The sequence below is a fragment of the Sebastes umbrosus genome, chromosome 11 (genome assembly GCF_015220745.1).
Source record: "Sebastes umbrosus isolate fSebUmb1 chromosome 11, fSebUmb1.pri, whole genome shotgun sequence".
Taxonomy (NCBI): Eukaryota; Metazoa; Chordata; class Actinopteri; order Perciformes; family Sebastidae; genus Sebastes; species Sebastes umbrosus.
Window position 1 is genome coordinate 29,293,605 of NC_051279.1, and position 25,460 is coordinate 29,319,064.

Sequence of the window (25,460 nt, forward strand, 5' to 3'; positions counted from 1 at the left end):
ATGACGAAGAAAACAAAAGACTAAACGTGGAGTAGATCTAAGTGGCAGAGCAGCAGGCAGCTGGTACACAGTGCCTATTCCAGAGGGGTTTGCTTATTCGGGCAAACACGGTCAAATGTAGGTGACACTGCTGACGAGTAATCATACGCTGCTCATTGTCCCATCCCATGCTAGCGTATCGGAGCTCTCTTACCTCTGGGCCGCACCAGAGCAGCTACACACAGCCGGTAACCTGAGCCTCTCTCTTGGACACATGACAGACCCGACAGCGAGGGTGAACTACAAGCTCTCTGCAAGATCCTTTCTACTTCTGCCACAAACTGTCTGAGCTGGACTTTAACTCCTCTATCATCCTTAATACACCATGTTGGCACTGAAGGCATAGATATAGACAGTGTATTCACCGGCTTAGCCTATATGTATGTATGTATGTATTAAAATCATCCATTAAAAAGGGAAATTAGCACCTTCCTCCAATCTAAAGCAATTTAAACTGATGGCATTCAGTCATATCTTATCGTTAGCTCTTGACTGAGTCCATATGAACGCCCCCCTCTTGTGGTATTCATGACCTCAGAAGTGGAAAGTTTCTGAAAGCTCCGAGTTCACGACTTGTGACGTGTTTGTTGACGTTGTCAGAAATGACGGAGGCCATGGAAGTTAATTCACATTCACATTTTTCGGTGCATTATAAGTTAATATACTGTCATTTTAGTCGTATATTGTTTGTTCTTCGTAATATTATAATATGTCTGAGGAAAATGTTGGTATTCCCAACGGCCTCATCTTTTTCCTCTGTCACTATTCCTTTACATGTCCTGCATTATGTTACCCGCTTGCTAGCTTGGTAAATTGTTAGCCTCTGTGGCTTCTAGACGCCGACATGTTGCCTTAGCTTAGCAGCGGTGTTCGCACGACTTAACCACTTGAAAGCCATATTGTGCCATGTGGTAAACAAGAGCTAACGCATTTCATTTGAAGGCACCATTAAAGCTCCGAGTTCACGAGTTGTGACATGTTTGTTGACGTCAGAAATGGCGGAGGCCATGGAAGTTCATTTTTCGGTGCATAATAAATTAATATGCCTATATTGTAATTTTAGTCGTATACTGTAATTCTTTGTAATTGTATAATATGTCTGAGGAAAATGTTGATATTCCCAACAGCCTCATCTTTGAACCACCATTTGAACGCCTAGCATATTGTGTACACAGCTTCCCAAGTTGTAAACACAAGCTCAGGAGTTTAATTTGAAGGCAACATTGATTGTAGCTACTTAGCAGTGAGTGAAAGAACTCCTCATGAAGCTCACAAACCCACAGCTCCAACAAATGGTTATAGCTAACAAGCTAACGTTAACCAACAGTTGTCTATTTACACATTTAGCAGACACAGAAGAACATTGTCATTTATTTGGAGTCAAGTTTCTGTCCATGTGACAAATTATAAGTCCAGCTTTCATTCTACTTTCTGCTCTGGTTTGGTCTCCACAAACTTTTGAGGAAAATATATTTGTTATCTTTTTATAGTTTGCTAGTTTCTCCACTGCCCGAGCTAGTTGCTGGCTTTATGTAGCTGCCTTTAGATACCAGTAACATTAGCGTACAGTGGGTTTATCAGAGATTGTCTTCTGCTGTTGCTGCTGGAAATAAGGATGGGAGCAATGACACTGAACCGTATAAAGTAGCCTAACGTTACCTTTCCGGGCTGTAAAACCAACAAATGAAAGCTAAAACAGGCTAAATGCTCCACAGTGCTGCAGAGCTGAATGCTAATTATCTGTGGGTTTGTAAGTTGTATGGGAGCAAACCTTTTCACCTTACATGTAGTCACATAAAAAATATTATAGTTAGGGATAAATTTGCTATTTTGAGTAAATTAAAACTTACTTGAATTTGCTAAATTCCATTCACTCCAGCATGTGTCCTCTAAAAGGGCTACTGTGGCCTCCAACACCTCTCTTACTGTACATTACATGGAGTTTGGATCAGATTTAACCATGCTTGTGATTGGTCCCTGTAAATATTGTCGCGCCATGGGAAAAGAAAAGTGATTCCCAAATAACTGGCTCAAACTCCCAGCTGTGTGTTGACTCTGCCCTTGTGTGTATTAATGAACTGAATCTGTATACTTCAAACGCTCTGAAGAAACGTGTACACGTAAGGGTATATCTATTGTGATGCGAGTGAATTAAACAAGTGAAATGTAAGTATTTTGTCCTCTTTGATTTTGAAATCTGGGATGTACCCTATCACATTTTTTTATCCTCATTGGATTTTGGGACTAGCACTCCACCGTGAATCCCATTGTTGAAGTGCAGCTTCCTTTACCAAAATAAAATGAACAGTATCAGGGCTAAGTAACAGAAAAATATATTACAATTGTTGTGTTTCTTCTTGAGTTTAGTATATTAGTACTCGTATAACCTCACAAAACTTTATGTCAAGTAGAGTCCATCATAGCACACCCTTATGTCCCACACCACCACTCTCTCCTCATTTACTTCAACAAACACACTGAGAGATTGTGTAACATAGTCTAATATCCACTAAGGTCAAACATACTGTGCGTCCAGCTGCTGGGATCACCACTGTATGTTTGTGCCTGCTGGGAGGAGATCAGAAGGGGTCTGTACTATTACTTACGCGTCTGGCTCTGGCTCCTTGTCATTTTGGGACTTTTGCTGGGGCTGAAGGACGTTATTTACCAGCTCAGTGATCCCACTAAAGGGAAACCACCTGTTCAAATAAGCAAAGTGTGACTGGAACATCGCAATGAGTCATCATGGGAGAAAACAATCTGTCCTGAAAGGGTTTTTTTATTTTTTTTTTATTTAGGAAGCAGGTCAGATTCTAAGAAGTGAACAATAGCGGGGACATTCACTACAACCAGCGCAGAGATAGGAGGAGAAGGCCGGGACACGGGCAGAGCGGCGAATAGTGGAACATTTACAAACCAGACACAGTGTCAGAAATACAAACAGAGAGAGGTAGAAGAAGAGAGAGAAAGATGATACAGACAGACTTACAGTAGAGGGAAGGAGAGAAGAAGCAGGAAAGCTCTACAGCCAATGGAAATGAGAGCTGCATCAAACGCTGAGCTGAGGGTAACAGGAGTGTCATATATTCCAGCCTGGTGGTGCAGGAGGGGTCAGGTTATCAGACTGAGTGGCCCTACAGGTGGATTTTAGTCAAAATGCAGCTACAGTACAGGGCGGGTGCATCTAGTCCAGAGTTGCGATTGAATTACGAGACTGCACAAGCCAATCAGAGTGCAGATGACACACTGGATGAGAATGGGCAGCCAGTTGGAGACCAGGGACAAGGGGGAGAGGGTTTGGGGGCCCGGCTATAACAAAGCTGGTAGAAAGGAAAAGCCGTCGTCATTGATGTCATGGAAGTCGGCTGTTTAGTGTCCAGCACAGAATTCAACAATCTGGTCGACGCTACTTATTCAAAGCTTACAAAAAAAAAAAAAATGCCACTGTGCGATCTTTGTGCCGCCACCACCAGCTGCTTTCCATGACATTAGTGACATTTCTTTCATTTCCCTCCCAGACAGAAGAGGAGAAAGCCACATGAAGCACACAGCACCGACTGACAGGAAGAAGTGTCAAAGCCTAGAGCACTCTGGGTAATGCAGTTCACTTACTGTGCCGGCTGAGGCTTTGGTTCTTCTTTGATCCTAAAACATAAAAATAAAATAAAAAGGTGTGCACAGCTCAGTGCATAAGGAACACAAAGAGATGAGGAAAACAATCTAAAAGACACAAAATACTGACACAACTGATAGCACTAAAGATGTGTATGACATAAATAATACTTCAACTATAATATGAATAATATTCAGGATATTATAGATGATGAAAATGACAATGGTAATGAAATAAACAACATGAAAAAAATTAACATTCAGAATGATGTAAAGTAAGTAAGGGATTTGGACCAACTTAAAAATGACTGCTTCATGTGAGTAACACCCTCTCTCATACTCAAACATTAGTTATTGTGGCACTTTGGCTTTCACCAACAAGAGAGTGGGTCCAAAGTGCCAGTCCACCACGCTACTATTCAGCTCTAGGAGTTTTTCTAAGAGAAATTCATAATTACTAGTGGCCCCCATCACCATGAGCCCACCAGTTCCCAGAAATACAGCCACGCATCTGCACAAGTTCAAAGAAACCAGCAAGATCAGTCCAGCTGAGTGACTGCCTGGAATTGAACAATGAGCTGCATCAGACGGTGAGGATGGAAGCAGTAGATCATTCTGTGCAAAGTTAGACTACGCCAAACAACACGTGCTTGATTAAAGTCCATTATGACTGAAAGCAAGGACATTAAAGGGATAGTTTGGGTGTTTTAAAGTGTGGTTGTATGAGGTACTTATCCATAGTCAGTGTATTACCTACAGTAGATTGCAGTCAGCACGCCCCCAATTTGGAGAAACAGACGGGAGTACCAGCACGGAAGCAAAGCAATGTACTGTTGTGGACTGGGGCAGCAACAAAATGTATTTTAGCTACCTAAAAGAAAGGCCCACCTAAAAAATCAATATCAATTTAAGTGTACGCTATATTTAGAATATTTTCTAATGGGGAACTGAACTGAAAGTGAAACTTATCTATACTATTTTGTAGGGGTGTAGGAAAAATCAAAAATATAGAATATTGTGATGTTATGTTTTGCGATACTGTAACAACTCTCAAAAACACTGTCGTTTTTTAATTAAGAGTTTACATGCAAAGATTAACTCAGTCAATACTTTATTTAATTTGCAAAGAGATGCACCCTCTCTGTGTATGTGTCCTCTCAAAGTAGTGCTATGATGTTGGAAGTTAACAGGGACTGTGATAAATGCAAATGCTGATCCCACTGTTCTGATTGAATAAAAAGACAATTTTTATTTATTTATTTATTCTTATGGTGGTGTGTTCTTTATACTATGACAGTTTTCCTAAAATTAGATTTTTTTTTAAATCGCAGTATATCACCTTGCTTAATGTATCGGAATATATTGAATCGTAACCCCTGTATCATGATACGTATCATATCGCCAGATTCTTGCCAATACACGGCTCTACTATTTCAGTCAACTAAGTCTGGTGGCTTTGAAGAGAGCATAGATAAGTTTTCCCGTCGGAAAGAGCTGTCTGACAGCAAAATAAAGCGGTGATAATATTTTAAATATAGCGTACACTTAAACTGATATTGATTTTTTAGGTGGGCCTTTCTTTTAGGTGGCTAAATATTTGCTGCTGGCCCCGTTCACAACAGTACATTGCTTTGCTCCGGTGTACTGTCTGCTTCTCCAACCTGGGGGTGTGCTGACCGTCATCTACTGTAGGTAACATGGATAAGTACCTCATACAACCCCACTTCAAAACACCCAAACTATCCCTTTAACATCCATGTAAACATCACCCAACTTTTTGTTTTAAACTAGGGTTAAAGGGTCTGTTCACCTAAAATACAAAAAGACATATTCTCACTTTTTGACTTTTGTGGTGCTCAAAGCATTGGAAAATTTACATTTAAATATTTTAACAGCATCATTCACAAACTGTTTACTCTGGGGCAATCCGCAGATCTCAGTGTTGACATTTTCATTGGAACTACTTTCTATAGAAGAAAAGGTTCCTATGGGAACTGTTTCTGTTGCCGTTGGGCATTGTAAATATGCTTTATAAGTCCTGTGAGCACCACAAACAATTTACCACTGTTGTATTAGCATAGCATAACAGAATATAACAGAGATGAATATCTTAAAACATGTGCAAATAATAACTAAACTAAACACAACTAAAAAGCCAAAAAATGGCAAATCGCTATTACTATTTCTCACAACAACATCTACGAAGTAGACCTTCCCTCTAATGACCACAGAAACAAAACAAGAGCAGAAGTTAAAGTGTTACAAGCGTCATATACAGCTTCACCAAACATGCAAAGTCTTTACATCACACATTCCTCATGTGGAATTATCTTTAAGAGGCTGAAATAGGTGTAGCCAGAATAACCAAAACAGCACAACCAGCACTCAAACCCACACCCAGCAACCACCACATGACTGTCTAACAACTGTATAGCTGAAGCTGAACACTGAAGCTGCCAGTTCAGCAACTCTCTCCTGGTTTAAGAGCAGATGTCACTATATAAGCAGAAGTTGCAGCTGAGAATCACACGTCAGAACTCCACACACCTCATCGCCGCTTATGTTAAGTACATCGTCAGCTTTTTATAGCTGCTGTGTGAGATGGAATGTGTTAATTGGATTTTGTCTGTTTCTGACCGAGGCACAGCAACATTTACTTCTCTCATTCTACAGGATACTTTCTTTGATTTTGACATTTGTCGACTCATACCAACAACACCAGTACTCATTGTTAAGAAAATAGTGGAAAAGTTCACATCACAATTCCCCATGGCCCAAAGTGATGTCCGCGAATTGCCAGTTATGTCCAAGTAATAGATATTCCAATATAATGATATAAAACATGGAAAAGCAGCTAACCAAACTAAAAGTATTGCATTTTTTTTCCTCCAGAACGTTATTGTTGCTGGAACTGGAAAGTCTCTGAAAGAGCTTTCAGACCACTAAAACTCTTCACTAAAAACACACAAAACGCTCCTCCACGTAGAGTTACAGACATCTAATAGGTGTCTGGTAATGAAGACTTAATTTACTAAATTTAGTGCACATTGAATAAAATGTCTACCCCAAACAATATTCCTTCAAGTAAAATTACTTCAGAGGAATCTCACACTACATGGGAAGCCATAAAACTCCTCAAGACTCTAGCAATTGTCATGCAGAGCATCAGCGCCGAAGCCTCCCGACAGTCTAGCTACAGGTAGAGCACACCAGAGTGAGAAATCTGTCTGTCTGATCTGTGTCAGATGGGTGAGAGAACACACGAGAGAAGATATAGTCCTGTGTACCCATCAGTCTCGCTGCTCTGTTTTCCGATGAGCCAGTCCATATTTATCCTCTCGCTGTGTTCTCCCGATGACCTGCAGCGCCGTTCTTTATTGATCCCATCAGCCCCGTCTCTGTGGTCGCATTACAAGCCTCATATTTATCTGATCCAGCCTGCTGCCTGCCTGCCTGCCTGCCTGGACGGCTGCCGGACAAACTGTGTGTGTGTGTGTGTGTGAGTATCCACCTGTGTGTGTGTGTGCCCATATCCATGTGTGTACTGTACTCATACGTGTGCATACGTGAGTGTGAGTGCACGGTGTATTGTTTGACACGGGGCAGTAAAATGAGTGTAAAATGTCACAAGTGACGTATTCAGTGTCCCGGCTGCTGAGGAGGCCTGCAGGGCGGATACAGTCTCTGTTTTCCATCTGTTTAACCTGCACTCTGCTTCACATGACCCCCCCAAACACACACTAAATAACAAACACACACTGGTACAGAGTTAGGAAAAGGTTTGTGTAGAGCATCCGCCATGTCTCGATATATGATTCTCTCTATTTTCTCTGTTTCAGAGTGGCAGCTTTAAGCCGTAGTAAGCCACATGCTGCTGTTATTTTTAGCCTCTGTTGTTATTTTGTTCTGTATTTGGGTTTCCACCTTCTCTGCCTCACTGGCTCTGCATGGAGAGGCATCCAGGTCTGACAATGACTGATGCTACACTGCTCTCTAGTGGACAGATGTGCTGCATCAACTTCCAAGAACTAGATTCCTGGAGTTCTATGAGGGAATGTGTCAGTGCTTTTTATGGCATTTTGGTTCAATTTCTGTACTACTGTATATTATTTATGAAAGTGTGAGTAGTTTAAACATAGTGCTTTTGTTATTTTAGTCATACAAAACCATTCTAGTCATCAACATATGCAATTTACCCTCTGGCAGGATGCTCAGCAGTACTGTGTGTCCTAAAGGCAAAAAGTCAATTGACAGAGAATTCAAAAAGCAACTATTTTGGTAATTGATTAATCGTTCGAGTCACTTTTCAAAGAAAAATGCCAAACATTTGCTGGTACCAGCTTATTAAATGTGAATGTTTTCTGTTTTTTTCTGTTTGTTTGTGTATTGAATATCTTAGGATTTCGGACTTTTGGTGAGACAAAAATTAGCAATCTGTCACTTTGTGTTCTGGGAAATTGGGATAGTCATTTATCAAAAGGTCTGACATTTTATAGATAAAGCGACTAATTAATTCTGTTGAGAAAGGACAAAAGTCGGAAGCAGACATGAGAAAGGAAAGCTTACATAAAAGCAGGTTTTAATGTCATAGTCTGAGGTTTGTCTTAGTCTTTATTGACAATTTATGATTGTAAATATCATAAGCAGTTCATGAAAGCTTTTCATAACTGTCTGTCACCAGATAGGACTGCCTCGGTGATGCATGCACCAGTAACACCAGTAACCCCGCACAAACTGGGTAATTAGCGTGAGCAGGAATAACCACTGTGGTGGAGGAGATGAAGAAACAAAACAAACATCACTAACAGGAAATGAGAGGAAAAGGACATCATAGCTGTCCATACTACACATTTATATCACCACAGCTACACAGCTTAGCACTAAAGATGTCGGCAAAATCGACTTGAAGTTGGTGCATTGCCCCTTTAAGAACGGACTTGGAAGAAAGGAAAGCCAAACCAAAATGTCATTACGCTGTGATGCCAAAATACAAGACATGCAAACAAGCGTGTGACTCTCTTGTTGAGGATTTCATTCCTCTCAGATGGGAGTGAGATCCTTAGGAGAGCTGGATTGATGCGGCTCCTTCTGTACGGACAGCAGGACAATTACACAGCGGGCTGTCACGAGGACCTGAACATTTTAGGAAGATCCCAGAGATTTAATTAATCTGAGCCCTCTGAAGATATCGCCGCTAATAAGCAGAAGGGAAGGGAAGAGAGAGAAGATGCTTAACACATATCTGCCTCTAAACTGTGCCGTCTCTCCGTCTCTTTTTTTCACCCATAAACTGCTACTCCTTTGCCACAGTTGTGTTACGACAAATACATTGATGTGAAAGCTGTACAAGGAGCCCTGGATTCTTACATTCCCACACACCCAGAACAAGGTTGGCAACATGTCACATGCACCACAGCAGGTCCAGGAACAGCTAATGTGCATCTATAACAGCTTCTGATGGGCAGCAGACACAGAAGCCAGCCTTCTTCATAGAACTCAGATGCCAAGTAAACAGCCTGGCACAGAGGACACAATCATTCATTCACACTGTAGTTAAAGCACATAGGCAACGATCGTCAAATCAACTGACAAATTAACGAAACTTTGGTGAAAATGAACGGCATTTTGCATCATCTAGTCTCACCGCTCTCATCAATGCCTTTCCAGCAGCTATTTTCAGACAAAAAGCTGTGATAAACCCACATCGTTACCTGTCCAGCACCAAACAGACTGAGAGAGACACATAGTACGTCCCAATACGTCAAATGCAGTATGCTAAAAATACCAGGATGTCCTACTACATCCGGTTGTATTTTGCAGTATGTAAGCCAGCATGCTTTTCTGGCTATTTTGACCCACAATCCTCATGTTCCGGTTGATATATGAGCAAGAGTGTCAAAGTTCAAGGCACAATGTTATGAAGAAGCAGTATGTCCCAATAGTATGCATACTGCTTGCAACAGTAGGCTATGTACATTGTAAGAGCAGCTGCAGTACGTACAACAAGTAAAAAGAAATAGTATCCGGTGGTGGCTTGTGATCATAGTGGAGCTTTGGTGGTGGAGAACAAAACAGAGCTAAAAGGAGAGTGGATATTGGACTCACATTCATCAGGTGAACATATATACGACTCAAAATGAATGCTAATGTTGCTCTGTGTCTGCTGGATGTGTAAACAGACAATTGTTTACTAACATCTTCGCAATGTCCACTTTATAAGGTGATATCCACGGATGTATTATAAGAACTTTTATACCGGACCCCAAGATGGCGCCTATTCATTCCAATGAGAATTGCTCGCCTGGCGCAAACGGCAAAAAAGTTTTCTAGCTTCCAGGTTTACTTCAGGGGTATGCGGCCCACTGAATATGCGCAGTAGTGTTTGTCCCGTTGGCCCCGCTCGGCCCATAGACTTTACATTGTGATGACGTCACAGATTTTTAAATCAAATTAAATCAAATTACAAATATAAAACCCCCATGGATAAAAAAACAAAAAAACATAATAAAAACAGTCATAATCGACCTTGTTTGCAGTTTGAGGAGTCCTGTCAACAGTTTTACAGACATCTCGTTTACAACGATGGTCCATGGGGAAAATTATTTTTGGGCCGCCGGTGGATTTTTCACTCCAATACCGCAAGTAGTCATTGGAAAAAATTGGAAGCACGGCTGAGCGGCGGCACTGTATCCAGATCTTATTGTACATCCATGCTGATATCATGTCGATGTTGTATTTACAGCTTGATGCGCTGCCCCAAAGTGGACAAAAACTCACTCTGTGCAGGTTTAACAAGTGATATGGCTTAAAAATGCTACGGTGAATGTAGTGAATTATTTTCTTAGCTAATGATACATATTTATTTTATCTTTAAAACAATAGTTTTCTATTGAAACGTATTCACGTATGTGAAATGTTCTTTCTAAATCCCATGAAAAGACCAAAACCAACAATTTGTTAATCTGCCTCTCTGTATAATGGTGCATTTGTTGGGGACTATTTTCATCCACAAATGAATACACATGTGGTGTGTTAATGAGTATTTCAAGCACCGTTGTGGCATTAACTCTTCGTCGACAGGCGTATCCTTTAAACTATTACCAGGAGAGGATATTTAAGCACCAGAAAATAATGCATATAACATTACACGTCCCTGCATAAGCAACCTGCTGTATCAATATCTCATCAATGTCAAGAATGGCATGAAAAAGCAACTCTATCAGTTTGCTGTTTGAACATAAATGAACATAAAAACATAAAGAAATCTACCTCTGTTCATTTTCGGCACTAACGGCAGACCCACACGCAGTTACACTGTACTGAGCTTCCACACATGCCACCCAAGGCGTAATTACTTTCCAATTACACCACCTCCCCTGCCCAAAGTGTGCCGGGCAAGCCCAGCCAGTCACTCCAAGGTCTCTCTCTCTCTCTCTCTCTCTCCCTCTCCCTCTAATCCTGTCTTTGAGCAAACTGCTGCTCAGGATCTTTCTATTCCCCTCTCAAAAGTCGGCCAGATGTTGATGGAACAGCTAAGAACAGTAGGGACGTGGTTGGATGTACAGTAGCGGCGCTCTCCTCAGGGATAGTGTGACTTTTCCCTGATGACTACCATGAGCAGAAACACTCAACTTCTAACCCAACAGCTAAATATCCCTTGCTCCAGCTTCTGTGGACCTCGGTTAGTCTGTGATAAAGGTGTATATCTAGATCTACATGCATCTGTGTATTCACTCGCTCTAGATTCTTTGCAACTTTCTTGCAGGCCAGACTGACTTGACAGCACGTCCCAGCAGAGATGGTACAATAAAATGCTACAAATGCCTCTTCAAATGATTTTAGAGAGTCGGATATTGGCATCCCACCATGCCTGACATTTTAAACACATAGTGAGATGCAGCCTCGTCTTGGCATCAACACTGGAGTAGAAAATCTGTGATAGGGGATCTCATGGCTAAGCAGTGACCCTGCAGGCCCTCTGAGTCCACTACAGACCGAGTGATAATTAGATCATAAGGGAGTAATCTGGCTCAGTGGGTAAATACCAACTACATACATCTTTAACACCATGATTCCCAGCCAGTCAGTACTGCCGGGAGATGAGGTTAATGTCCGTCTGAAATCACTGAGAGGCAACTATAGTGACCTGCAGAGAAATCTCTCACTGGAGGATGGGGAACTGCTGAACACTGTTCTTGTCTTGGCTGTAGCAGTATGATCGCAAATGGGATGTTGGTGCTGTATAGTAGGGTGTTAGTGCACTAAGAAGTGGACGTAGTCACCGTGACGTCACCCATTGGTTTGTGGACTACGGTTTTGAAGCCTCAAGTTCGGCATTTTGGCCGTCGCCATCTTGGTTTTTTGCAACCAGAAGTCACACGAGAGAGTGGAGCTGTAAGTATAACCGAACACCAAATAAGACATTTTTAGGCGACCAAAAATTTTACAATTAGCTTCCATGAACTGAAAACACACTGTGGAAGGGTTAAAGTCGTAAGACGAAAACACGGACAACTCCCAGACCAGACAACGCCGTGGTAGCAACCTGTCAATCACAAGGTAGCCACACCCTAAAGCATCCCCTGCTTTATGGTCTATTTGACTCTAAATAGGACCATCATGTACTAAATGAACATCATGCTGTCTTGAAGAAGACTTGAAACTAGCGATTGAGACCATAAACTCATGTTTACAATGTTTACTGAGGTAATAAATCGAGTGAGAAGTAGGCTCATTTTCTCATAGACTTCTATACAATCAGACTTCTTTTAGCAACCAGAGGAGTCGCCCCCTGCTGGCTGTTAGAAAGAATGCAAGTTTAAGGCACTTCAGCATTGGCTGCCCACTGGCGCATATAGTATGATGACACATTATAAGGAAGAATTTTTGTCACCTGCAATGGAAGAATTTGTATTATACAAATAAATTATGTTCACTGATCAGCCATAACATTAAGCGCACTGACAGGTGAAGTGATTACATGGAGTATCTCGTTACCATGGCACCTGGCAGTGGGTGGGATATATTAGACAGCAAGTGAACATTTTGAACTTTGAACTTTGTGTTGAATTCCGTAAAAATGGGCAGCGTAAGGATGTGAGCGACTTTGACAAGGGCCAAATAATGCTGTTTAGACGACTGGGTCAGAGCATCTCCAGAACTGCAGCTCTTGTGGGATGTTCCTGGTCTGCAGTGGTTAGGACCTACCAAAGTGGTCCAAGGAAGGAAAACCGGTGAACCGGCGACAGGGTCAGACCCGAGGCCCGAAGGCTGGCCCGTGTTGTCCGATCCAATAGAAGAGCTACTGGAGATCAAACTGCTGAAAAAGTTAATGCTGGTTCCGATAGAAAGGTGTCAGAACACACAGTGCATCGCAGTTTGGTCTCGTATGGGGCTGCGTAGCCGGTCGGAGTGCCCATGCTGTCCTAATGTTATGACCGATCGGTGTATATTATTTGTATAATATCTACTATAATCAAATCTGCATGTCACAACTTTCCCTAATGTGTGTAATGTAGCAGGAGCACAGCAGTGTTTGTTTGCATAATTTGGGGAAGGCCAGAGCCAGTATTTAAATAAGTTATATTAACCTTTAGTGTCACTGTCATGCTTCAACATTGTCTGTGTCATATGCTATTTATAGTTTATTTTATGTTACAGTATTTCATTTCATTTTTTTTTTTTGTCTCTACATGTCCAGGTCCATTCTGGGATTGAATTTGTGACTTTTGTTTTCTTCCTTTTTCTTGTGACCATTTGGACAAGTGAGTAATGTGCAGATTGTTTATGACAGAACCAAATCAAACCAAAGAATGTAGTGTATACGATGTGTAAGAATTCCCATATTGTGTGTATTTGTAAGGAAATATCCCCAAAAACGTGGGGAAAAAAAAACACTGAATATAGAAGAAAAATGTAATCACTGTAAAATCTAGCAGAAACTCCGACCAAATAATATTCCCCCCTAAAGCCCCTTAAGAATGTGTTGGTGTACTCCACCCAGCCACATAAGGGAAATCAACATGCACCATGTCAGCATTATCCCTGCAGGATATATAAAACAGAAATCCCCCGTCGTACCACCTCTACTGTACTTTCCCCCCGAAAATCTCCAAGAAAAGGGAGCTAAAAATAGCAGCTCATTTAAAAGACAGATGATTAGGTCTTGAGACACCTGTTCATTCTACCTCTCTAATAAATGCCAGAAGACGTGCTACTTAACACTTTCTCTCCACCTCAGAGAGGATTAGGGGCAGGGGATAGAGTGCTGATAACTTCCTCTGGCACGGGGCGCTGGCACAGCGCGATAGGCAGGGGCAGGAGGGACGGCGAGAGGGCAAGCGCCTCGGTGTGGAGGCGTTGGCCAGCTACCACAGCTGGGCCTTAGAAAGCACAGATAGGATTCAATCCGCGGGGCGCACTCATCAGAATAGGCAATCTAACAGCACGCAAACCAGACCTCCTGACCAAGGACTAATATTCAGATTGTCAAACAAGAGTTGGCAACAGCAGATTTTCTGAGCAACGGGGGAAGTGGCTAATCTGCTGCCAAATATAACTAAAATCCATCTGTTTCCTTAGATTACCTGCCAGGATTCAATTGAGCTGCTCCATATCTCCCCTCCTGAGAGATTTCCAAGTGGCAAAGAGTCAGCTAATCACCCAGCAGCCCACACATTCACAAGTGTATTTCCATGCAGGAAACATATGTATGTTCATTTTAAAAACAGCTAGTTTACAGTACGGTGGAAACTATGAGCAACATCTAGTCAGAGGTGGTGATACACCGTGTTTGTGTTCTTGCACATTATGTGCTCGTTTGCTCTGGTAATGGTGTGTGTGTGTGTGTGTGTGTGTGTGTGTGTGTGTCTGTCTTTGTATGTGCATGCTTGGTTGCTTCTCCTGTCAGCCTACTTTATTCATCCTGACACAGATACATTTGATTCTGGCTGTGATCAGCACTTTCTTGGCAGCTGACATTGTCCCGTGCTCACGTCACAACTCCTCCCATACACTGCTCAACAGCACCACTGGGAATACTGTAGAGACTCAGCCCTGTAACCCCGCCACGGCTAGGTCACCACCGCCCTCTCTACGTTAGCCCGATCTCTAGCTCCGGTAGCCAAGACAGAGACGGCTGATTGCAGCGCCGCATCCTCCTCTGAGCCTTCTACTAACCACAGCGAAGCATCAAACCGCTCCTCGAGCACCAATTCTGTCCAGTCTCGCTATTATTTCCATATTATTTCCAGTCTCATAGTCAGCCTAGTTTCAGCCTAGTTCCTCCTGGTTTCTTGTAACTGGAACATCTCAGGTTTAATCCCCAAAAACTCGCTAAGAGCATCAGCTAAAAAAATATTAGAATTAGTGATGATCACGATTGACTGCTGTTATCTCAACCTCCCCTTCAACTCCCGTCCTCAAACACACAAAAACCTCTCCATGATGTTGTTGCTCCTGGCTGTGAGCAGTAGGTGGGCCGTACCGAAACTGCAGTCAGCTGTCTGTGTCTCACTCTGGGCTATAATAATAGCCCGGCCATGGCTAACAATAGAGAGGTAATAGATACCTCGCCTATTGTTGGCCCAGCCTGCTCTACTCCTTCCTGTCCCGGCACGTCACCATTAGCTCGCTTAACTAAACTGCGTGCAGTGTACACATGGCGGAGAAGGCAATCTGATATCACCTCACTGCAAACAGGTTACACCCATCACTAAAATATTGCTGTAGATGCCATATGATGTAACACCCTGGAACTGAGGTGTCCGTTACCTTGTGAAGTTATCATGAACTGCACAGGCTACATAAGACGTATCGCAGGGGCTTTAAACCTCTGAGGCCCGCGGGATGTAGCAGGTACAGTTTTAGAGTACTGATATATGAAACCAAAAAAATGAAGGAATCCACTGGTACCAACCATGTCATGTTAGCTTGTTGGGAAAGAGGCTAAATAACGCTTCAAAGTTGTGCTAAATTTTGGCGAGGAAAAAGTGGCACGGCCATTTTCAAAGGGGTCCCTTGACCTCTGACCTCAAGATATGTGAATGAAAATGGGTTTTATGGGTACTCACGAGTCTCTTCTTTACATACATGCCAACTTTATGATAATCACATGCAGTTTTTTGAATGCAGTATAAATGTTATATTCACATATTCTAAAAATGTATGTGTTTGAATATTTCTGCATACTGGGGTCCCTAAGCTTGGAATTACATAAATTGGGTATCACTGTAAAGTTGAGACTCTTGTGGATCCAATGAGCCCAACTGTATTCATGTGTGATGATGTTAGTCCCCATAGGAGACATTTTACTGTAGTGAGACCATTTTTTTTTTTTATTTGACCTCACTGTATAAAATGACCTATGGTGACCTCTAGGATAATCACTGCCTCATGAAACATTACAACCACAAACTAGAGACCTAGAGCATTCAGAGGATGGATGGCTTCCCTAGCTAGATTGACAATAAGGGGGTTTCTGAGCAGTTTACACAACAGAAGTGCTCGCCATCCAATCGCCGAAAAATACAATTCTTTCAGAAATCTCAAAATGTCAAAAGTTTTTGAAATCAAATCACAGCATGGCTTTTTCTATGGTGTTCCTCAAAGTCTTGGTGCCTTAATGTGGTATTTTGGAGGGATCATTGATCATTTTTATCAATTCTCGAGTAATAGAGAATGTTTAAATATAACACCAAATCTGTGTAACAAAATGGTATCAACCCAAAAATTGCTGCAACAACTTATAAGAGATAATAGAGCATGAGGATGACCATCACAGACTTATATCTTCATGTTCTAAGTTCATTAATGAATGTTTGTTTCTGATTTATGACTAGAACAACTTGACACACAGTGCTAAGCTGCATCCCGAGTTAAGGATTGTCACGTTCCAGACAAATAAACAGATGTGACCACAATACTGTACAATTAACTTGAACTCGCTGTCCCTCAACATCTGTCTGACTCCGATGGCAGAAGGATCTGTTTGACTTTGACTGCTGTAAAATCCCAAATCAAAAGGATTCCCTTGCATTAGCCGCCTCTCCGCACAGATTTAAAGCCAACCGGCCAACCAAGCATCCAAGCAGCCGCCCACTGGAGGATAAGGCGACCAGCTTCTACATCTCGCCGTCTACAGCAAACACAGCTAACCCCCCCTCCTCCTCTTCCTCCTCTTCCTCTTCCTCATGGCCCGATGCCTGGTGACTTTAAATGCCTGCATTTCCTGCCTTGAGATACTACTTCAAATGATTGTGTTTATGTTTCACAAAAGGAGGATTTCTATGGCTTGTGTGGAGCAACACCCCACCCCCCTCCCTCCCTCCTCATTCCACTACTTCACATCCAGGCCATCTCATCATCACCATGGCGATGGTGGCAGTATCTCAGTGGGACGAGTGATATTAAGGGATTAGCGGGAGATCCTCCATCAGACTTCAGTCGAGGAGCACGATCCCGGGATCACAACATCGGCTCTCTGTATGTGTGTCTCTCTCTCCCAATCAGTGTCAGATGACGGGGATGACAAAAAAAACAGGCCTCTACACCGTCACTTCCACGGATACTGTAGCACACGGAAGACTACACAAACCGAGCAACCGTGAACACGCTAACACGTGCACACATACAGATACTGAATCTGTGGAATAATGCATTTAAAGCACCCACAAAGCCACCTTCGGCCCGAGGCGGCAGGAGCAGTGGTCTATATGCTGTACAGTGTGTCCTAGTGTAGGTTACATGGCAGTGCCTGTGTGTAGCGTTCAAACAGTGGGCTTACATAAGGGCCGCGGCTGCATTAGTGACGTTATGATAATGGCTGCTCTTTATCCTCCCTTATTTATGTCAGTCGGCTGATTCTGTAATCTACCTCCAGCAACATCCACTGTACATGTAAAGCAGTGCTAAACGTATAACCCCCTGAACCCTGTCGGACCTTTAAGAACAATAACCAATTCAGAGCGATAGGAGGTGAATTATGATGGCACAAGAGAGCAATAAAAGTTGTAATATAAATGATGTGCAGGGCAAACAGGAAGTAAATTGTAAAAAAAAAAGAAAAAAAAAAGCACACCAATATCAAAAATATATCATATGATTAAAGTATATATTAAAAAAAACACTGATGTGAGGAGGGATTGCATAAGCAAATGTAAAGTTTTCCATCACTGCACCAATCATTACATAATAAATTCTACTGTCTGCTTGCCTCTCTACGGAGCTAATGTGTGTGAGTGTGTGGGTGTTTCATTGAGAGATGTAGTAGGTCTGTGTGCGCGGATACTGTACAGGGAGGGCTGCATTTGTTTATAGAAAGCGCTGGATGATTTGAGGTTTCTTTTTTTGGGCCACACAAAGGCGCATTAGAAGGACCGGCTAGGCAGCATCCATGTGTTTGAGTCACCAGCTTGCACCTGCTCCGACCAGCTGAGTCTTGAATGAGCAGAACATGGACAGACACACGCACACGCACACACACACACACACAGGGAAGGGAAGATTAGAGCGCCCTGTGTAAACTACTGCTAGTAAATATGCCAGCTCACACACAGAGCAAAGCATCTGGGGGGGTGAGGACTATTAACAAGCCATTTTATTGCTTGCTGTCATTTCATTCTTTTCATTTCAACATTCATTTGGGTTAGTAGCAGTTGTTACACCTACACACGCCGTGATTTAAAGTAGTAACCAAACTCAACACTTTTATATCCAGTAGACTTTTCTATTTAGTTTCACTCCAGGGTCAGAATCTAGGACGGAAATCTGAACAAGTGTCCGTGCTGTGTTGTGTCTCTTTTTAAGAACATGAATACAAGCTTGTTTTGGGTCTTAGTTTACCAAAAATAGGACTTAATAAGGTGGCCCATATGAAATGTATGAGTTTGCATTCTGGGGGCGAGTCTAACATTACTCTAGTTGTGTCCTGCCTGGTCTAAAAAAAACTTAAAGAACTCCTTCGTTAGTAACAGCAACATTCATTTGATGTGCTAACATCTCAAAGTGTTAGTTTAGCTGTTGCCACAGTGTTAGCCGTTAGCTTGCTGTGAGGCCTGCCAGAATCTGGACCTAGCTTAAATGTGAAATTGATAACATTGATAACATTCAGCCACTAGATTTTACACTCTCTTCCCCCCGTTCCATTGCATTCACTTCACAACAAGTCATTGCCAGGCACTTGCTGTCAATCTGCCAGAGGTACCACGTAATACCAACATCGCTTTACTATCGGCTCACAAGCCTTTGCTAGAAGTGGGAACCAAACGTCTGATATACAAAACAGAGATAAACAAGACATTCATTTTGGACCCGTCAATTATTTCACAATCATAGTCATTTTTTTTCAGGAAAAGCTATACTTTCATTTGGCACCTTTTTAAAAGATCTGTGGATATATATTTTTTTCTAAAACTATTCAACTATATAAAAATGTTATCAATAAGACCTTTAAAGCTGACAAATACTGCTGTTTGGCTGCTTGGCCTTAGACGCTAGTTTCATGCATTTGAGAGGGTTTGGACTTGATGAAAATATGACTTAACTGACAGACTTTGCAGACGCCTTGGAATCCACCAGGGGGAACTAAATGAAGAAGCTTAGGAGAAGAGGAACTGGGCATCTTTGCTTTGCATACAAACAGCCATGATCTGAACTCAGACAATGGGCAGAAAATAGATGGAGGGATAAATTAATAGCTTGAGTTTTAGAAAAAAACAAAACTAAAAAGAATAGTTCAACATTTTGGACTGAGAGTTAGATAAGAAGATAGATACCACTCAGCCTCTACTGTCTGTATGCAACATGTAAAGATAGAGCAGACGATTAACTTAGCATAAAGACTGGAAGCAGGGAGAAAAAGTTAGCCCAGTTCTGTCTAAAGTTAAAAACATAAGTCATTATGCTATTATTCTAAAAATCAAAACTATTAATTTGTCCCATTTCCCAAAAAATGTGTCATTTAATTTGATCAACCATAAAAGGTGCTAAATTAAAAAAAAAAAAAAAATTCTAATTCAAAATTCAGAGCACTAATATAGCACCAAACAACTATAAGCTAATAAAGATATAGAGGAGTAATGTCTACCTGAGCAGAGAATGAAGTCACTCTCCCTCTGTGTGTGTGTTGTAATCAGAGCTTCTCTGTGCTTTGTTCACGTAGCCGGTCTAGCCGCGCATGAATATTAGTGCACGTGAGTCTCTCTATTGTGCCTCACTGGCTAGCTAATCCGCTGCCACTCTGCACTGCTCTCATACGGCGGTTATTGCTGATAACGTCATTGCGGAATTGTAGCACCCACCCTCCAGTTCCCTCCACTGTTAGCTATGTCGGCACTGTTGCCGTCATTTGCACCGTTAGCTGCTAGCCACTGGCTTAGTTGTCGCCATGTTGAGAGCTGTGTGGAGGCAATCCACAGCAAGCTTTTTTTAAATCCCCTTATGCAGCGAGTCTTGAAGCCTGACTCTCTTTGCTGCCTCACAAACTACCATGATGCCACTAGCCTGCTTAGTCTTGACGAATTATAACAAATTATTCATAAGTGGACCAACAAGTAACAACAGTTCTGCAAAGTGTTTCGTGTAGGATACATTTGCTTGTTCTTCTCTCATTACTAGCTGCTACAATGTCGCTGTTGAAATTGAACAACAAGCCAATAAGTGAGCACGCAAAACAACACTTAGTCACTTTACAACACGAGATATGACTGTAATGATAAATGGCAAACAGAGCTATGATGAATGTTAGCCATTTTTATCGGATCAAGTCTGGCTTTATTAAACAGTTCTGTCTTTATCAAAACAACGATTAACATTAAATCATTTCTTTACTAAAGCACCAAAAAATTAAGAACGCATTTATCAATTTCCTTGTTCTTTCAATAGCTCTGTTGATTAACTACTCTTCTGTCTTCCTGGTGGTTGGAGTTTGTCCTGTAAGCTTCTTCGCCTTGCTGCCTGCCTGGCTTTCCTGGACGCCTAAATGACCGCAGGCCTTGCTGCCTGTTTAGATGCCTGGCTGCTTGCCGGCCACTGCAGAAAGCTGAATGTCTCCACTATTAATAGTTCAACTAACAGCATGAGGGTTCTCACTCTTTGAGAGCAGTCAGCTTGAGATGACCTGGTGCCACGTTTCACCTTTAGTAACCGGCCATTCAGCAGCCTCGTAACCGTCTCGCACTATCTCTCTCTCCCACTCACTTGCTTGCTCACAGTACGTGTACACAGACTTATAGTAAATATTCTTTGGATGCATGCACAACTACAAACGGATACACAGACACATACAAAAACAACTAGACTTTACTGTTGTACAGCGGCGTTGACAAACCCCCGGTCACGGGCTTGTGACTGATTTAGCTGATTCACACATCAGCCGCAGAGTAAGAGGATAATTTGGGCCACGTGGTTCGAGACCTCTGAGTGGAGAGATGTCTTTCTCTCTCTGACCTTTTAGGGTTCAACAATCATAAAACAAACCCTGAGGGAATGTCACAGAGGAGAGAGAGAAGGCACCACACCTCACTAGCTAGCTATCCTATCTACACTGACACAGCACCTGTCTGTCCCACAGCTTTCCCTTTGCAGTCTGAAAAAAAAAAAAAACTGTTTCGCTTCCTCAATTAGTGTGCGTAGTGTAAAGCCCATTAGTGTGTTGTGCAGAAACTGTATCATCACACTAACCCAGGATTCTGAGAGATACATTGAACATCAATGCTGCCAGCTACTCTATTGCAGGCACATATGTTCCTCAGAAGCACTGGGCTTCCCTCAGAGGGTCAGATGCTGTATATCTTCCTCTACATTGACTCTACTCAGGGTGGAGGGAGACGGGGGATGGGCAATAAAAGTGATAAAGTGGCCCCCTTTTGCCTTCACGTTTCTCCTCTCTTCGCTCTCGTTGGCTGAGGCTAGACCTTTTGCATTTTCATCTCTTTTTTTTCAGTTTTCCCCTTCCTAAAACTACCATTCAGCTCTATCGGCATTTCTATCACATTGTGTTGCTGTCATTCAGGCTATTCTTGCACAGCATGCTGAGAGGATTATATAACAACAGGCCAGATGTTGTAGTACTGGAGCTGTGGTTGGGTTCTGTTCTGACTCAGTCCACGATCACTAGTCTGCTAATACTGTAATCATATACTTTTTTTTAAACATTCATTCATCCGGGGAAATTAGTATATTGAGTTTTCACATGCAAGCTGCAAACAATGCTTTCTCTAGCTGGGGACTTGAACTGGCGATCTTAAAGAGGACCTATTAGGTTTATTTTCAGATAATTACTTAATTGTATTTCGGGTTTCTACTAGAACATGTTTACATGCTTTACTGTTCAAAAAACGTTGCGCCGGCTGTGCTGCAGCACCTATTTTTTTCACCCTCTGTCTGAAACGCTGTGTTTGAGCTAACCCCCAGCTAGCGTTTCAGGTAGTTCAGGAGCAGTGTTTCTGTGGGGGAGAGTAACTCCCTTTGGAGTGGACTTTGGGCTTTGTAACTTTGCAGACCTTTTACATGCACACAAAACTATATAACACACTAAAGGAAAGGGGAAAGCACAAAAGCATAATAGGTCCTCTTTAATATAAGATTATGATGTTACCAATCCAACATTAGCTGCTTAAATATAGTTCATTATCAAAAAGTTACAGCAGCTTGAGGCACTGTTGACTAATTATTTAACACATACAGTGAAACAGTACAGTGTACACTTTGTTATGCATTACTAAAAAATATATAACATCCCTTGTACTAGTTAACACAAGCTACTTCTCGTTCTAAAATATTTTCCTACTGTCATGTTTTGCCAAGGGCATTTCAAATTGCGCAGCCAGGGGCAGGAAAATCCCTTCAAACTTTGCTTGAGGGATAAGAGCCCAGAAGAGAATAAAACGTATGCTGACGAATGCAGATGTTATTTAGAACAAAGCCCTGAGAGACAATAGAGCCCGATGCTGTGCTGTGCCGCGCAAGAGAACAGCAGGGCTATGGGAGATGGCAGGCTGATTGCTCTGTCAATGGGGACTGAGGCTGTCATATCAGCAACGAGACCTGATAGCATCTCGGACGTCAATGTCTCTCCTCTCGTTTTCTCTCTGATGTCCTCTTCTCCTTTCCTGTCCTCTCTTCTACCTTCGGCCCTTCTCATTTCCTCTCCTCTCTCCTATGCTAACCTGTCCTATACACTTTCCTCTCGTCTCCTTCTCTGTTCCGTCTTCCTCAAGTGTCCTCTCCTTTCCTTTCTCGCCCTGGCCTAAAATGCGTAAGGGACTCATCAGAATATAATTAGAACTTTTATTATCAACTAATAATCCCATGAAACAACCAAAACAAACAATGAATTGATCCTGAGTGGTCAAAGCCTGACTGAGCCTCTTATGTGCAGCAAAGCTCTATCGCTAATGCTAACGATACCTGTTAAAAACACATCAGTGAGCCACACCATTGTACTTGGTGATGCTCCTTTAACATCCTGAACATAAGCAGCAGTCGTTTATTCTGAGTCAATCACACGTGTGCTACACTACTGCCATAAATATTCTCTATAGTGCACCAATCCTCTGAGGAAACAAATCCTCCTGTTTGAGTGATATTAGCCTTTTTAAAGAAATAGTGTGTAACATTTTGTAGGATCTATTGGCAGAAATGAAATATAATATTAACTAGAATGGCACTCGGAGAGCGCAGACCTCCACCAACGCGTGACTTTAAAAACAGATCACAGCTCACAGCTGGCGGTACCGTGAGGTGGTCGGCTTGTTATTAACACGGTGTGTTTCCGTGTAACATATCGGCGGATGTCTCTCTCATTCAGCAGCCTTGTTATGTCTGTATAATATTACACTACGTCATCTCTCGTCCTGTCATCTACCGCTTTTTTCTTTCTCACTGCGCGGACAGCCAGCAGCTGCCACCGCACCTCGAAGTTTCGCCACACATCCACACACGTATCTCTCTGCTCTCAGAAGGAAGGAGGCGGGGTCATACCCTGTGGTCTTAATTCTCAGTCTGATCGGAATCCTTAAAAGAATTCCTGAATCCGAATCATGATCCGGATCGCCACCGAAATCGAATGGATTGTTCATTGTGCCAAACTCCACCCCTCCAAAAAATTCATTCAAATCCATCACAAACTATTGGAGTAATCCTGCTAACAGGCGGACAAACAAACAAACCAACAAACCAACGCCGGTGAAAACATAACCTCCTTCAAGGTCCTTGTAATAATAAGAATGGGCATATAACAGGTGTATATATAACAAGTGTATAATATAAATAAGAATCGTGTTCTCATTGCCTTAGAATGAGCAGCTTATATCTACATACAGAGCGGGTCCTCTTCACGGAGCCGGCCGCCATGTTTCTACAGTAGCCCAGAACGGACAAACCAAACACCGACTCTAGAGAGGGACATTCACGTTTTCGTGTCAGCCACCATAGTTCTCCTACACACTTGGCACAAGGGAGAAGTTTCAGTTGGTTGCAATCTGCAACCTCACAGCTAGATGCCGCCAGATCCTACACACAATGCACCTTTAAAGCTACATAAATCTATATTTTTACATGAACAGTCGGTCAGATGGTTATATGTCATGTGTAAGGGGTTGTTTGTAAAGTCAAACTCAGAGAATTATCACCCCCCACACAGTTCCACTCTGCTATATGTGCAGCATTTAAACGTCTTTCAGCTCATTGTTTTGGTTTTACGGCCCGCAACTTTAACTGCTTAACTTCAGTCTCGCCGCTCTCAACCACCTTGCGTCTGGCAGCTAGCCCAGCACCAAATGGCACACTGTGCAAGTTAGCAACTAGCTAGTGAACACAGCAGAGCATTTAGCAAGCTAAAGAAAACAATATACTATTTCTCAGTAGTTGGTCAGGACAAAAACAGAGCTAGATGGAGAGTGGATGTTAGACTTGCACTTGTCAGTTGGCCAGAAACACAACTTCAAATGAATGCTATTCATGGGATTTGATGGGAACAAGACCAATATACAAGAAAAACAAACACCAGCCTCATCCTATAAGCGTCCCGTAGCATAGTTAGCCTATATTCCCACACTGTCAGCCAACTGTGGCGGTACAGTATGAAGCAGAAAAGCCAAATGAAGAGATAAAATGGCACATACAAGTACAGGATACAATAGGTTAAAAAAGGTAGATGGATAGAAGAGCACTTCAGTCCCACAATGGCATAGCTTATGAGCTTGTAAATATATTATTTAATGTATTATATTTCATTTTAATGATGGCAATTGTGTTCTAACCAGATTCCCTGTCCAGCTGAGCCAAACTACTTGACAACGTGCCAGCCCTCCATAACCAAAACACATTGTTACTTTAATTAGCATGATGATGTATTCATTTGGCGTGCGTTCTGCTTTATGGAGTCAAGACAGCATCCACTCTTACACTTTCTCTCCCTCTCTCCCTTGGGGGGAAAGCGATGGGGGATGGGAGCCTCTGGAACGCTCATGACAGAATCTGCTCTTTGCATGGGAAGGCGAGCGAGCATGGGTGAGTGAGCTAAGGGAACCAGAGAGAGAGAGAGAGAGAGAGTATACTGTATATTGTCCAGTGGGAAGCTTCTGAGCTTTGCCTCGCCTCATTTCACAACCATAGGTCTCTCTCTCTCTCTCTTTTTTCAAATTCAAATTTGCTTTATTGGCATGAACATAACTAAGTACAGTATTGCTACAGCAGGTTGTACAAGGTTTACAGTGGATGTTTTATCATTTAGCGTGCAAGAAAACTACAACACTACAACATACTGTACTACGTCTGTACGGTGCTCAGTACACTTTCAAGTGTTGTTT

At 42.2% G+C, this 25,460-nt stretch overlaps 1 protein-coding gene across 13 annotated transcripts in view; it reads right to left on the reverse strand.

The window, feature by feature from the left end:
- Window positions 1-25,460, reverse strand: part of rims2a (regulating synaptic membrane exocytosis 2a) — a 183,627-nt gene that overhangs the window by 151,049 nt on the left and 7,118 nt on the right. Inside the window, exons 3-4 of one of the 13 annotated variants that reach the window (XM_037783885.1) lie at window positions 3,652-3,684; window positions 2,646-2,738 (exon numbers count right to left, since the gene is read on the reverse strand). The exons of the other annotated variants lie outside the window; for them this stretch is intronic. Coding sequence (XP_037639813.1) covers window positions 2,646-2,738; window positions 3,652-3,684 — 126 coding nt within the window. The remainder of the gene's footprint in view (window positions 1-2,645; window positions 2,739-3,651; window positions 3,685-25,460) is intronic. 13 annotated transcript variants of the gene reach the window in all.